This window comes from Pagrus major, chromosome 17 (genome assembly GCF_040436345.1).
Source record: "Pagrus major chromosome 17, Pma_NU_1.0".
NCBI lineage: Eukaryota > Metazoa > Chordata > Actinopteri > Spariformes > Sparidae > Pagrus > Pagrus major.
The window spans coordinates 16,448,220-16,464,101 of record NC_133231.1 but is presented as its reverse complement, the minus strand read 5'-3'; the positions used below and the strand labels follow the sequence as shown (position 1 = coordinate 16,464,101).

Below are 15,882 nucleotides of genomic sequence, written 5' to 3'. Positions count from 1 at the left end.
TAGAGCAGACGCACAGCGTCGAGCCAGATGTTTGGCCTCAGTAAAGGGAATCAAAGTGATCGACTGCCTTCATTAGAGACGTTCTGTGTGCTCTAAATATGGAGAGCCATGATGAGTGGAGAGAGGCGCTGCTGTGCTTCCCCTCTCTCCTCTGTCCCAACCCCCCTCCCAGTGTATGCACATTCCGCAGCCCCATGCCTGTGTGCTCCAGACCGCAGTTAAGCAGTCCCGTCTGGAGTGTGTGACGGCATGTAACACTGCCCTAGGCCATGCAAGATGCCTGCTCCCACTTAGAACTGAATGCAAAGAGATCATTAACAGATTTGAGTTCAGTGCGGAGCAGAGGGGGAGCAGGAGATTGTGCCTCAGAGAAAGAGGAAACTTTGCTCCAGAATATTTTGGATGGAGGTATTATTTTCATTTCACCCTCAAATTATTAAATACCTCTTAACTGATTTCCCTCAGGGTTTTGGATAGGAAATGTTCTTATACACTAAATCCCTTGATAAGGCATAGTATATTCCAAATATGTCCAAACTTCCTCACTATGTAATCCATCAAGTGGGATTTATATTTTACTGTAAGTGACAGACAGGTCTACTTTTCCATGTAAGTTTGAGGGGAAAAAAAGGTGTCATTAGGTGAAATATAAACTGGTTATATATAATATATACATACAATACAATACAATACAAAGGCGTATAGCATCCAAATTACATAAGCAATGCCAGATTTCATGCTAAGTTGCTAATTGTTTAGGGTGTATGGCAAGTATGACACCTAAAAATATGCATCAAACTACTGAGGCATGTTGAATGTTTTAACTATATTTTAAAATTATTTAGCTATTCATTCCATTTAGCTAATTTAGCTATCTAGCTATGCACTACTTTTTACACCATTCAGTACTTTTAACTAACATCTTAAGCTATTTATCCAATTTATCCAATAATATGAGTTAGTTTACCGTCCATTAGTTCACAACTAACTATTTAAACTCATTAGCCTTTTAGCTAACTTATTTTACCATTCATCCTTTATGTAAGCTACCTTTTCAAAGTAACTATTTTAACTGTTAGCCATTAGCATTACTTTTATCCATCACATTTATCCATTAATTTGAGTCACAATCCATTAGTGTAAGCCAACTATTTAACTGGCTAGGCTACTTTTGCTAACTTATTTCACCATTCTTCCTATATGTTTAGTTAACTCTAAGGTCACTATTTTAACTTATTTTCTTACTTATTTAGCCATTAGCATTACTTTTAGATAGCAACTTTGCCATACATTAGTTGAAACTAACTTCAACCATTACTTTAAGGTAACTATTAACTGTAAACTGTTTATCAATTACTTTTAGCTATCTCACCATTAGCTTTCATGAGCTAGCTATTATGGTTAACCTAGCTGTCCATTTCAATCCTTTAGCTGTCTCAACTAATCAATTTCAGGCACTTGGTGTTATTAAATTATGTTATATATACATATATTGATTGAACAACTCCTGGAACGTACCCCACAAGAAACCTCTGTACCTGAAGGTGGGCTTTGAGTTTTAAAATAGTGATCTTAGTGAGTATTAAGATATGTATGACGATGTATGATACAGATTTAGAGTCCTTCTGTTACAATAAAAGAACGCTGACTTATCAAAGTTATTTATTAAATGAATAAAACTCTTACAAAAACACATTAAGGCATACCATTTGGAAATATATACACAAAGCCATACATGGCTGGCGTTAAAAAAATATCAAACCATCACAGGCCATGTGTCACTAGCACACCGCAGATGCCCATGGTTCTCATAGATTTTATTTAGGTATAGACTTGAAAAGGGTGATGAAATAAATACAAAGGCAAGACGGCAAATTGGACACGAGTGTTGATGGTAAAAGTGTCTATGGATATTTTTTGTTCTGTGTCTAATATGAGAAATCGAGATGACAAAAATGGAGCTGTGTTTCTTCATACTTCACAGTTCATAAATGATCTCACTTCAAGCCATGATCTCATTAAAACAAAGCAATATTTAAGGTATTTACAATCATAGATGATTATTAGGAAGAGCTAAGAAAAGGTGTTTTTATATTTCGCAGAATGCTTCATTTTTGTGTCTTCTGATAAGATATGAAACATCACTGGTGCATAATATATCCTCAGTGTAAATAAATACCAAGGCTACTTAGTGACTGCAGCAGGAAAAGAAGATGGGGGAAAAAACAACAGAACAAAACAACTCATTTTAAAAACAATCTAGTGAGCAGATCCCATCTACACATTAGATTGAGTGTTCTTAGAAAGAAAATAGCAAGCAAGCATCATTGGCGAGATTTAAGCCTCGATTTCTGATCATTTGTCTTTGAAAATGATTGGATGGAGTTTTCTTTTTCGGGAAAGTCGCTTCATGTTGGAAAGCAGTGTTGTTGGAAGAAACCGTCTCCTTTTGGCAAAAATCAACTGCCATACCAAAGTGGTTGCGGAAGCTGCGAATCATAAAACAAGGCTAGCCAGACTACAAACTTGATGATCTAAGCCGTCCATATTTGTTTACAATAGTACGTGGAAGGCTGACGCTTTATAGAGGGGGTTTGGAATAAATCTGATTACTGTCCAAATAACATGTAAACAGTGGTTTTAGGATAATCACACTTGTGCAACACGTGTAAACACATAATTCTGTTTCCTGCCACTAATCAAATACTCACCCTAGCCAGGATTTGTGTGCATGTAAACAACATTGTAAATGTACCTATTGGTATGTTGGAAGTCATTTTAGGTCTAATCCAATCTGACCAGGTTTCTGCAGTGTCCGCTGAGCAAAGCACGGAAGCTTTGCAAGAATTGAAAAACGTTCCCTCAGAAGTGGCAGTGAGAGGTTGTGACATACTGTAAGGTGAGTCTGTTCGTTTCCGCTGGTAACTGGTGAGTCGTCGTGTCGCAATAACAGACACATCGCACAGAGATTCTTTCATGCAGCTTGATCCATGTAAAATCAAATGGTGACATAAAATCTTATAAGAATAATTTGTTCTCTTAGTAAAAACTGAAGTGTCCAACAAATCAATCAGAACCATCAGTGGCAGCCTCCGACAGTGACAGAGGTGTTGATATCAGAGTGCCTCCCTTGTCATTCAAATCAGAGTTCTTCACTTGAGTCTTTTAGTGTCATACGTGTGTTTAAGGGGCCGTCAGACCACAGAGACACCCTGCGCGGGGCAGTTAAGAGCTGTCACCACGTCGGGCCTCTCAATGCGAGCCAGTGCAGAACACAGCAGTCCCAGAGTGGAGCCTTCTTTCTGGGCCCAGTTAGAGAGGAGCGTGTGAGCGGGGGCCTCTCCACGCCCAAACAGGTCCAGCTGTTCGGGCTCATAGCCCAGTGCTGCGCCCAGCTGCCTCCACCCCCGGCCCCCTCCTTCCTGCAGGAGGCGCTCCACCTCTTCCTGTCTGTGGGGGGGTAGGTTGACGTACAGGCGATTGTCCTGCTTGCTGTCCCTCTTGGTACCTTTAAGAGACACGGACAAAATTAGCTCACTGTTTCGCTATTTCTACCAAAAAATAAACCCTGGATATCGGCAGAATGTGAGGAAATAACAGTTTACATCGTGACGTCTATGCACTTGTATTGTGTCGAAGAGATATCTTCAAGCTTCTGAAACTTTCATTTAGTTACAAAGAGTCTTTGTCTACCACACCTTTGCTGGGCTGGTTGTCCTGAAGGCTGTGAGAGTCCAGAAAAACACCGCTGTCGCTTTGGAGCTTTTCTCCCTCTGGAGATGTTCCCAACTCAGCCGCACGGGCCTTCGACAGAGCCCTCTTCTGTTTACATGATCTCCAGCTGAGCACAGCAGAGGAAAACAATGTCAGTTAAGCTACCCACACTAAGCTATTTTTCATCCCAGGGCAAATGTTATAATCATTATTACATCCATTTAAGGACTAGGACGCATCCCTAGTGAAAACTCACCACTTATAAGCCACATAAAGAAGCAGACCCAGCACCACGGCAGCCAGAACTGATACGTAGGCCAGAATATTGTTGTTGCCACCCTGATCCTGTGGGGTAAACTTCGTTCCAGGGGGAGGACTGGACTCGTCTGCCTTCGTCACCTCCTCAACACCTCCAGGTCCATCCACAGCGGGACGAGATAAAATGTGCAGCTGCTTATCTATTGAGAATGAGACGGGGAGGGACGTGTCAGGGGCAGTATCGACGCATCTGCACATATGTACATCAGAAACACATTTGGGCTGCATAAAGAAATCACTCCACAGAAGCCTGCACGCCTGATGTAATGATACCCTCAGTCATCCAGCTCCCCTGGGGTTTGAAAACCTCTCATTGCCCCTGTTTCCAGTCATGTTCTCCCTCCTGTGGTCTGCCTATTTTAGGATCAAACACTACAAGGTACTGCGCTGACCTCTCTGGGGTCAACGGGTCATGACATATGGAACCAGAGTATGTACAGATGACCTTACTCCTGGAGAGAGAATGAAGTCATTTGGGAGCAAGCAGACTTGTTGTCAGGGTCAGCAACCTCTCTTGGCCTTTAAGGTTCTTGTGGGCAGTTAACCTGAAGACCTGTCAAACTTACACCAATTGGATTACAGCACTTCAGTGGGCTCTTTTTTCACTACTCATGTTTCCCAGCTCAGAGTGTTACAGAGTGTTCAGATGAGGTGTGGATGCAGGTGTTGACCACATGTCGCTGAAGTCTCAGGGACCCTCCCACTGCCTGACCTCCCGCCTTAAGCTCGTTCTTTCATCTTTTACTATTGCTGCCTTTCCCTGTGTTAGAGTTTTAATATAAAAAGGCTGGCACTAGGGCCGAAGGAAAAAAAACATTTTCATTTTCACTGAAAAAACGACGTAAATCATGATGATGTGACATTTGTTGGGGTCTGTACCAAACAAACATGTTTTGTTACATCCAGAGAACAAGATTTGTAGGTCAGGGCATTTCTGCAGCACGACAGTACATCATTATAATGCTGTTTTGTCACACATTTTACCTGTATGAAAAAATTGCAGCTTCTGCAATCTGGGTAGGCACTTGGCCATTTTGCAATTTCAATAATACTAATGAGCCCTAGCTTGCACTATTCTATATTTTCCTTACTGACAGTAAATTCCATTTAAATACCAAACCAAACATTTAATTAGCCTGTGGCACTGTGGCCCCGAGGCTATTTGTTACTACTAAAGACATAAAACAGGTCATAATATTATTTCATAGTTTCATATTTTAAAAAAGGCTACAAAATTTACCAAAACAGCATGGACTGTAGTTTTTAGCACTAGTGCACGAGTGAGAATTTAAAGCAGCAGGTTAATGTTCCTCATTTATAGTTGTTATTTTCTGGGCTTTGTTAACAATAAGACAAATACAGAATATCCCTAGACTTGTCCTTCAAAGGTGTAATGGGCTGTAGCTACTAGCTGCCGCTGGCTAGACAGCTCAGTTAGCCATGCAGCTTGTGGCCCTGTGAGCTGCCACAGTCTGCCCGGACTGGCACCAGGGAGAGTTGGTGTTTACACCACGGGCAACAGAACCGGGCTCAACAACCTCACAGTAAACACAGCCGGGTCGGGAGCAAACACTGCAGCACGTGTAGAGATGTCTGGTGAGTTTTAGTGTGTTTTAAAATGAGTTAACATGGCAATTCAGATGGTCTTCGTTCAATAAAATAGAGAAACTTTTCTATTTTTTTCTATTTAATAAGGAAAATAGGTACAAGAATATTTCCTTCCTTGACATTTTGAGATCTTATTTTATTTATTAGGCTGAAAACACTTAGAGAGCTTGTGAAGCATAGCATCGCCTCTTCAGGTATAAAGTGGTATCATGAGACAGTACAGGCCGGGGCTAACTATCTCTACAAGACAATATGACGTGCTGTCAACGCTGTTTCACTGGTAATTTTTTTGGAATGTTTTAAACAAATTCTGGCCATATCGTGCACCTTTAAAAGTCCAACGTATTTTCTCAGGCTAATTCTTCCTTACTACTCACCCATGCAGAGCGTGTCAGAGTTGGGCATGCAGGCTCGGATCTCCACCTCACTGTTAGAGCACTGGGTGCAGGTCTGGCAGGGTTTGGTGGTCCTCAGCTCCTCAGAAAATGTCCCCGGGCCACACCTCTGGCACAGTGTGTCTCCCTGTATGCCACACTCCCGGATAGCACCGTGGCCATGATTACATTTGGAGCAAGGCGCACACAGGCCGTGGATACTAAAAAAGTAGTAGCCATTGTCACATTCACACTGTGTGTCTTGAGTGGCAGAGCAAGAGTTCAACATAGGGACACTGTATGGGCACTTGCCACAGGGGAGACAAGCGCTGAGGTCTTCGGATGAGGAAAATTTTCCTGGGAAATCAAAAATCAGTGTCAGTCTGGAGTTTCTCTCACAAATATCAGTGGCAAAGATGATATGCAGTGGCATTTTAAAAATCTTCCAGCCTCCTCCACAGATGACAGAGTTAATGATAAGGCAGGTAGAACGTATTCTACTTCAGTGGAGTAACAGTAGATTATAATTACTTACCCTGTGGGCATGGTGTGCACTTGGTATCCTCTTTCCCACACTCAACCTCCACTCCATAGCCCGCAGGACACAGACTGCAACATTGCCCCGATTCAGTGAACTGGCCGCTGGCACAGGCATCTCCAAGAGTGACCTACAGTAAATAAATGACACAGGAAAAAAGATTACTAAACAAATACTTTCCATAAAGGCCGTTTCAAATCAACCGTCAAGAAAACGAAAGATGAGGTTTTTCTTTGTCCAAAGAGCTTTCTGCATTACACCACATGTGGGAAGGAAATCACACACATCCCACCCCTGTGTGATTAAAGAAGCGAGGAACTGGCTGAACTGAAAATGGCCCTTTTATCTTTCTATCTGCCTCGGTTTTCGCCCTTAAAGTGCTCTGAGTCCTTATCTGCAAGTGGGTAATGGAGAGCCCAGCTTGAGTTATGACATGAGGGATAGATCGGACATTCCTGACGGCTTGTGCAGCGGGGTTGGTGCCTGACAGGAGGGGCTGGCTTTAATCATATGGCTTTAGACCGGTAGAAAGAATAAGACACAAAGGGGTGAAGGAAAACACTCCGAAAAGTAGGAAGGAAGAGGTAAAACGAGCTTCTGCACTCCCACTCGCTCCAAAATGGGTGTGAATGACAATGTGTATCAGTGCGTGTGGATACAGCATGTGTGTGGGTGTGCTTCTTGACATCAGAAAAAGCGGGGGAGGTATATAAAGGAGACAGTTCCAGCCCCGGGCAAGGGTGTCAGTTGACCAAGGCTGCCCAGCATGCAAGTGTCTGTTTGGGTGAGTGGGGCCCTTTGAAGTCGCCAAGCCCTGCAGGTGTGTCTGTGAAGGTCAGTATTTCACTAACTCCCCTTCTCCAGGCTCTGAACGACGGCATCTTAAACATGCGCACATTTAATGGTGATTGGCCTCCTCCGCCCGAGGGCTGACAAGACTAAACAGATGTCTAACAACTAACCTCCTGCAAAGGAGAAAAGTAACAGCTAAACAACCCACTGATGTCTCTCTTTGTCTCTGAAGTCTGCCAAGAAACACATGCGACGTGTGTGAACCTGTAGAGCCTCCACTGAAAGGCTCACTGCAAACACACACACACACACACACACACACACACCAATCCATGCCCCCAGTCGCAGAACACTGAAATGTTCCATGCTGATACTACGGGAGGAACAGCTTTGAATCAGGGCTCGCCTCGTTCCAAAAACAACAGCCAGTTTAACTGCGGCGCTCACAGAGGAGCCTGATGATATCTGAGCACCAGCCGCAGAGCCCAGATCAGAGGTATTAGGGTAACGGGGTGGTAGGATCCAGCATGCAGGAACCAGTAGGATGTTTGGAGTTGGCAGACTGTGACCGAGCCTGGACTGTAATAGCTTATAGCACAAAGGCTTCCTGGTAACACTCCCTGCCCTCCATGTGACGGATGGAGCTCCTCTGTTAACCTCTCAACTTTGATAAATATTTGGTGACAGTGCTTTCTTTTTTTTTTTTTTACCTCCAGCTTTTGATTTCTGTCATTTCACAGTGTGAGTCTGGCCTGTAAGTCTGCCTGGAGGGCCGACTCGGCTCAGAGCGGGAACTGCCAAAAGGCTTGGCACTTCACTCACTAGTGCCCAGTGTACAATAAAATATTTAGCCCATGCCCACTGGAGACGAGAGGGAACAGTGATCTACTCAGTAGAGGAATGAGTAAATCATTATCTACTGTATATACAGCATGAAATAGGACTATATATGGATACCACCTTATTGGTTTATTGGTCTGAGAAAATACTGCAGGATAGAATTAATATTTATGACACTTAATACTGTAAAGAATTCATGTTTACACTGTGTGATTTCAAATTAAAATCATAATTACAGAAAATGAGCAGGGTTGGGAGGGTTACTTTAAAAATGTTTTCCAATAATAACCTGTAAAAAAAATGTTGTCAGCAATGTAATCCAATCACAATATTAAAGTCATGTAACTTGATTACTTTTGGATTACCTCAATGCCAAACATGTGCAAATAAAGACAAGAGAAAAGAAATATCAATAAGATTGTGTTAAGATTAAGTTGTGTGAGTTAGTAAGTGTTGTCACGTGTACGCGTTTGCATAGTTACAGACTAGTATATCATTCTTTATTTTAAAAATGTAATCCTGGTAGTATTTTTACTGAATGTATCTGTTATCTAATTACATCTTTTTTGTCTGTAACTTTACTGGAATAGTTACCTTTTCTTGTATCCTTAATCCTGTGTATTCTGTTACTCCCCAAGCTTGTATTTATCACATTTTTTCACATTTAATCAATATTTACAATTTCAGATTGAATCCATCACTGCAGAAAGTGACACTTAATAAATTCTCCTTATTAAAAAAAGTGTTTATGCCTCGGTACTTGTTTATCATATCATTAGTTGTAATTTATTGCCACATAAAATGGACTTACTTTACCATTAAAAGATTTCTTTTAGGGCTGCAACTAACGATAATGTTCACAATTCATCTATCAATCGTTTTGTCTACAATTTCCCAGAGCCCAAAGAGACGTCTTCAAATTGCTTCTTTTGTCCTTTCAACTGTCCAGAACCCAACGACTACTTGAATAATAAACTAATATTAAAAGGCGCGCTATGTAGCTTTGGGGGAGAAATTTGACTCTGAAGAGAAAGGTCTACATTGACTGATTTGTTACGCCTGAACAAACTAAATAAACAAACTCTCTTTGTATTCATGATGGAATAAACTGAATAAACAAACTGACCTTAAAGGACAACACAATTTCATACTGTTTTACTTTGTTTATACGTGGCGGACCCTGCCACCTTTCTAGCTTCAAACAGTGTTCTGGGGACCTTATTTTCCTCTGAGAACAGCTTGTTTATTCAGTTATGGAGTTTGTATTATCACCTCATTAATATTGTACATATTAAAATTAGAGTTTGAATTTCTTCTCCAAAACTACATAGTGCCCCTTTCAATCTATTCTATTTAATTGTCAGCTACGATCGATCATTGTGAAACCTTTTACCATCTTACTATATTTCCTGGTGTTCCTACAATATCATACTTTCAATGACTAATTTGGCGTGCATGCACCAGAGAGCATTCAGTCTCTTATCTGTAGCCTCGGGGGCAGAGAGTCTGAAGGGACGGGGACTGCAGTTGCTTTTTCCATTTAGGTAAGGAGCTGCAATCTGAAGGGATTCCCCAGTGAGAACAGACGGACCACCGAGGAGAAGTGCTTTCAATGGGGCTCTCAACTCCACGGCTGCCGGAGTCACTCAGTCAACGCGGATCACACACACACACACACACTCACACACTTCATTTCAGCCATGAAACATTTTCTGTGCCCCTTTGAAGTGAGAGCACTTTTGAAGCTCGTTGGCTGGAGTTTCCACAGTTAATCTAATCTGCGTGAAAATAAACACACAAAAGGATGCTCCCTCTCGCTCTCTCTGTGAAGACAATGACCCATGAGCCTTCACAGCCTGGCTGTGACAGCAACAGACACCAGTCTTTCAGCAGAGACAGCCCCAGCTGAGGGAAAGTTGCCGTTGAGCTGCACATCCCATCTCCACTGATTACTGTCATCAGTATACAGGGAGCATCAGGGACAAATTAAAGGACGCGGGTTTCTCTTTTTTCCAGCGTCAAGCTCCCCCCAAAACTATGATCCTAAATCAAACGAGACAGCTCACACTGATCCGTCAACTATTAATCTGCAGATTCTCAACTCTCACCAAAGCGTTGAGAAGTGGTTCGAGTTTCTAAATGATCCTGAGGTCTGCCCTCTAACGAAATCTGCTTAACTACACGATGGAAATTCAGATGACTGTGGTAACAAACTAAACCATCCCCCCACCCCCACTCACCTCACTCACGCACACACACACACACACACACACACACACACACACACACACACCACAAACTGGGAGAAAATAATGATAATTGCTTTGCTCCGGATATCCAGACTCAGCAACACGGAAAGCTACGCCACATTTTCACCAGTAACTGCAACAAATACGGCAGAGTACAGTAAACTACAGGCAACATGAGTCCAAGAAAATCACGAGGAGTGCGCTCACATACTGTAAAACAGCTCTAAATCATCCAGGGAGTAATCAGACAATCATCTCAGAGCACAAATGATAGCTTTTCAGTGGGCTGATGAAACGAAAGAGAAAGGTATTTATTAACTTAACAAACTCAATAAACAAACTGACCTTAAAGGACTTTACTTTGTTTATATGTGGCGGACCCTGCCACCTTTCTAGCTTCAAACAGTGTTCAGGGGACCTTATTTTCCTCTGAGAACAGCTTGTTTATTCTGTTATGGAAGCAATAAATATGTCTGAGTTTGTATTATGACTTCTTTAATATTGTAAATATTACAATTCTTCTCCAAAGATACACAGTGCCCCTTAAAAGCAGAAGAGAAAACAGTAACTTAGATTTCAACAGGAGATCTTGCACCCTTCATAATAGGGAAGAGATACTCATCTTTTTAAGAGCTGACGCTTTATCTGAACGCTTTGATCTAACAAAAGTTCTTTTGACTCAGACGAGCGTGTCCAGACAGGACGACAAGCCCCATGGGCTTCTTGAGGGAGATGAGTGTCAAATTATTGTCTGCAACTGTGGAGGCTTTCCCTTCTTTTCACGCTGATCCTGTTTTAATAACATGCTATCAAACCCCACTGAAACTATCATTTGTTCATAAAAGACATCATTTAACACGCGTGAGGTGGGATAATCTTGGTAAACTGTGATGTTTCTCCACATATTTCCAGGATGTTCTGCAACCATGAGTGTGTGTGTGTGTGTAGGTGTGTGTGTGTGTGTGTAGGTGTACAGTAAGTCAGGCTTGAGAGAAAAAAAAACAGTTTTATGGCAAAGTAAGTAGTTAAGACTCCACTTTTGTCATGAGAGACTGTAAAAGAAGATTTAATCAGAAGTCTCCCCCACACTTATTCCACTGTTATTCACCAGCTACAGCATGACAACCATATTCACCAACAGGGGCCATGTGACACAGCCTTAATGAAATATGACTCTGTGGTGTAAAATCAGATCCCCTCTGGGAACAATGGTGTAAAAGTGAACTCGGTGGCTGGAGTTTAAAATGGCCACTATTGTGATGTTATGGTGATAAAGAGTGTGGAAGAACACAGCAGCACATTATGGAGGCGTCTGAGAAGCGGAAACATGGTGTCTCTGTGTGAGTAAAGCAGTAATTAAGCGTTGCTTACTTTGAACAGCAGAAGCGCGCAGATGACAAACAGTCTCATGTCTCCAAGTCTCCAAAAAATCCCCCGAGCGGACAGATTGGTGCGTCTCAAAATCAGAGTCAGAACTTTGTTGTTTTTTTCAATCTGCATGAAAATACCTTCAAAACTCTCACTTCTTCTAAATCTACACGAGTCTGCTTAAAAAAGACAAACTTCCTCCAAAGCGAGCTGGCAGAAAAAGTTCGGCACAGTCCGGTAATCAGATGTTTGTTTGTTTTTTTACGCATGAGAAAGCGACTTTAAAACGCAGCCTGTGTAATCCACAGATTGTCCCAGGAGCAGCTCGGCAGACGCATTTCCCTCTCTAAACGCATTCCCCGCTGCTTCTGTCTTGACTTCGCACAAAGTTTCTTCTGTTTCGGCTGGCAGGATGCGTAGACTGGCCACTTCTCTCCAGCAGCTTTGCAACAGATGAGGCAGGGGGAAAAAAAGCTCCGGCGAGCTCTCCTGGGCCTTTTCTCCTCCCATCTCCTCAGCTTTCAAAGCGGCCTCCTGATTGGCTGCATCCCTGCGACGCGGGGCTGGAAACAAGAGTGTAATAAAAGGCGAAGGGTCACTTGTGTGTGTGTGATAATGATTGATAGACCCTCATACCTGCAGAAATCATCACGTATGTGCTCACAAAACACAAGCTGACAGATTTAATGTACGACAATATTACCAAACACTAATGTATGGAAGCCCAAAGTGTCCAATATTGATTAAATGGATGAACATGAAATTAAAAGTAGCCTACATGAATGAATACAGACAAAATACCAGTGGTGTGATATAACTTAGTGCCAGATCGAGTTACTTTACTGACATGAAATTGTAATTAGTCACTAATGACAAGTACTTGCACTTTTAATCTCATTTCTTAACAAATTATGTAAATGACTGTAAACAGGAATATATTTGTTCGAAGGTCAAACTGTCTACACACCCAGCTGGTGTTAATTAAAAATAGTTTTGATTGGCTAATTTTGTTTTAATCTGACCTGCTGAGCATCAGGCGCACCGGTGCAACCGATGTTTTTGGAGCATGTGCAACCAACATAGGTGCAACCTGGAGCTCTGACTTTATACAAGTATGTTGCATCATTACAGTTTTTATATATATAATAGTTAAAATATTACTTACACATTAATACATCAGTGATAATAATTCAGTTATATAACATATAACTGAATAATAAAGTATAATAATATAATATAATATAATATAATAAAGTTATATAACATATAACTGAATAACACTCACACTGGCCATTTTACTGAATTGCTGCTCTACATTTTGCTCCTGATACTTAATGTACCTTTACTTAAACAAACTTTTCAATGTGAGAGGATTTTCGTGCTACTTTAGATTAAGGACTTTTACTCCAGCACGGCAAAATATATAAAAGAACCATAAAATAGTGATGTAATCTGTATATTTTTAATTATAAAATGCTATTTCAAACCTTTTCTTTTCACAATAATATTTTATCTCTCATTCATGGGATTATTTGTTTCAGTATGTCTTATTTACCTATCTATTTAATACTTAACACATTGGATCCCAGACAATATGGCGTAATGGGTGCTGGCAGTAACATTCAAGGGTTGAAGTAACTAATTACAGTTACTGAAAATGTTGTAATTAAGTCATCTTTTAGGGGTTCTTGTACTTCTAGAGTACTTTTTTAAGTCTGTAATTTTACTTTCACCACATAATCTACTTGGTTATCTTTAAAATTATAATTGAACACTGAGTAAACATCAACCGGTAAAAAGTAACTGATACTCTGAGTAGTGTTTCAGAGGAATACTTTTACTTGAGTATTATTTTAATACCAGTAGTAATCTAATCTATCTATACTCATACTTCAGTACAGATACAGTACTCCTTCCCCCACTGGTAACATTTAAGTAAGTTCATTTACTCAAGTACTGTGCTTAAGTGTTATTCTGTTTTATGCACCTTTATACTTTTACTCCATTACATTTCAGAGGCAAATATCATATGTTTTACTCTCCAATGCATTTATTTTGATGCTTTAGTTACATTGCAGATTCAGATTATTAAAACAAAATATAATCAACAAATAAATTGTGATTAAAAAAAAACACAGATTTGTTTCCCAGGATAAAACCCTCTGGAGGTCTGCGACCTGACACCATTTTACAGCCCTACAGGGCCACTTACGTAGAGCTGTGATCAGTTGTTATCAGAAACAAAAGAGAGCACGTGAATCAAACAAGATGCTCTGAAGCTGCAGCACATGTTTGATCTCAGCAATTCAAAAGATTAGAAAACCAACGCAGGGTAAATTACACACCTTGTAAATTCTAGTGAATGCATCGCAGGGGGGCCTGGAGACTTCAGAGGAAAACAAATGGAGAGATCTCTCAGACACAATACTACTTGCACTTCAAAGCCTGCCGAGGGACGAGAGGAGACGGAGGGGATGTTCCTGCTCTGATTAAACTTCAGGCTGCACTTCAGTCTTCTCCTTTCTCTCATTCATCCACACAGACAGATAAAAATAAAGGCTTCTTGATTTTGATTTGAAAATTCCTTAATTTCCCAGCTTGGGATCAATAAAGTATATCTATTCTATTCTATTCTAAATGAGTGCAAAAACTCTCAAACTCACCAAGTGATTTTTGTTCAGTGTTGAGTCGTAAAAGGCTTTTTTTTGTTCTTTAAACCAAGTGGAAGAAAAACTCTGGCTGTGAGGGAATAACAATTTGTTTTATTTCATGGAGATTGTATTGTTTATTTTATTATTTATTTGATGTCTGCTCCAGCAAACTGTAAAAATATTCATCTGGCCAAGTAGTTTTTGAGTTATTGGGTCTTTAAATGGCTTCTATCAGCATGTTTCCAACACAAACCAGCTTGTTTTTTTTTTCAGAATCAAGTGTTATTTTCATTATTTCCAGTGCAGCTATTTGCTTCATTCTGTCTTGCTTTGAGATCTTTAGAAAATATTTACAGCAAGAGGACTTTAATTGGTTGTTATTGCTTGTTTAAAGAAAAAAAAACGGCTTCTAGAACAAAAACTACTCATTAAGAAGAAGACTTTTTGCAGCGCATTGAAGCAAACATCAAATAAGTAATAAAATAAACTCAAGCTTATCAGTAATCAGAAAAATAAACAGTCCCATGTCACTTCTTTCACTCTTTACTTGTCTACTTGTCTTGCTGCAGGGGCACAGACTCTTTATCAGTGGGCTGAGTCCCTCTGTGGTCATACATGGGTGGGAACGATAAGGGAGCTATTAAAAAAAAAAAAAAAAGACATGATTTTGTCCACAAGCCTGAGGAGAAACTAACCAGAGGGGCAGGAGAAGAGGGAGTGGAGGGGGGAGGGCTGAGGTCATTGGCCTGTTCAAGGGTTGTTGCGGTTCTTGGCAGGAACAACTTGAACGACACCAAAAATTGCAGCATTTCACGACATCCATCCCCTCAGGTCTGGAGAGGTCAGCGGGAGATACTGCCAAGGTGTCAACCCCTCCCACCATTGTCAATGAGCCCACATCAGAGCGACTGCATCACTCCTCACCCTCCTTCCCCACTTCCCTTATTCACTGTTTTGTGGTTTGTATTTGACTGAGGGGTCTACAGGTCGGTTTTATCACCCGCCTCACCCCTCCCCACCCCTTCTTGAATTGTACCCCCAGAGGTGTTTACGGGGAGGCTGACAGGATGTTCGGCCCACCAGGAGATCAAAGTCTCCTCTCCGAGTATATGTGCCGATGCTCGCTGTGACCTTTTCAACTCTAATAGGGTTAACATCACAGACGCATGCAAGGCTGGGATTACAGTAGAGGAGCTGGATGATCTACGTCGTGGCAGCGGATCAGTTTCCTTCCTGCTGTGGTTCACACACACAAGAAGAATCAGAGCTCATTTTTCAGTAATGGGGCGATCATCCTCAGGATATGGGCAGCGGTTCACAGAGGAGAGGATTCCTGAATATAAGTGTGCAGTCACGATTAACTGCCATATTAGGACTGTTTCTTGAGAGAGAAAAACACACAATCATGATTCCTGTTGTAAAGTTTTAGT

General features: G+C 41.2%; 1 protein-coding gene across 1 annotated transcript; it reads right to left on the bottom strand.

Moving 5' to 3' along the window:
- Positions 1-1,645: 1,645 nt before the first annotated feature.
- nradd (neurotrophin receptor associated death domain) lies at positions 1,646-12,222 on the bottom strand. The gene is made up of 6 exons (XM_073484580.1): positions 11,805-12,222; positions 6,550-6,682; positions 6,018-6,371; positions 3,971-4,172; positions 3,699-3,841; positions 1,646-3,508 (listed from the first exon to the last, which is right to left on the bottom strand). Exons 1-6 carry the CDS (start codon positions 11,931-11,933, stop codon positions 3,195-3,197), a joined length of 1,275 nt encoding a protein of 424 aa, XP_073340681.1. The 5' UTR covers positions 11,934-12,222; the 3' UTR covers positions 1,646-3,194.
- Positions 12,223-15,882: the final 3,660 nt, after the last annotated feature.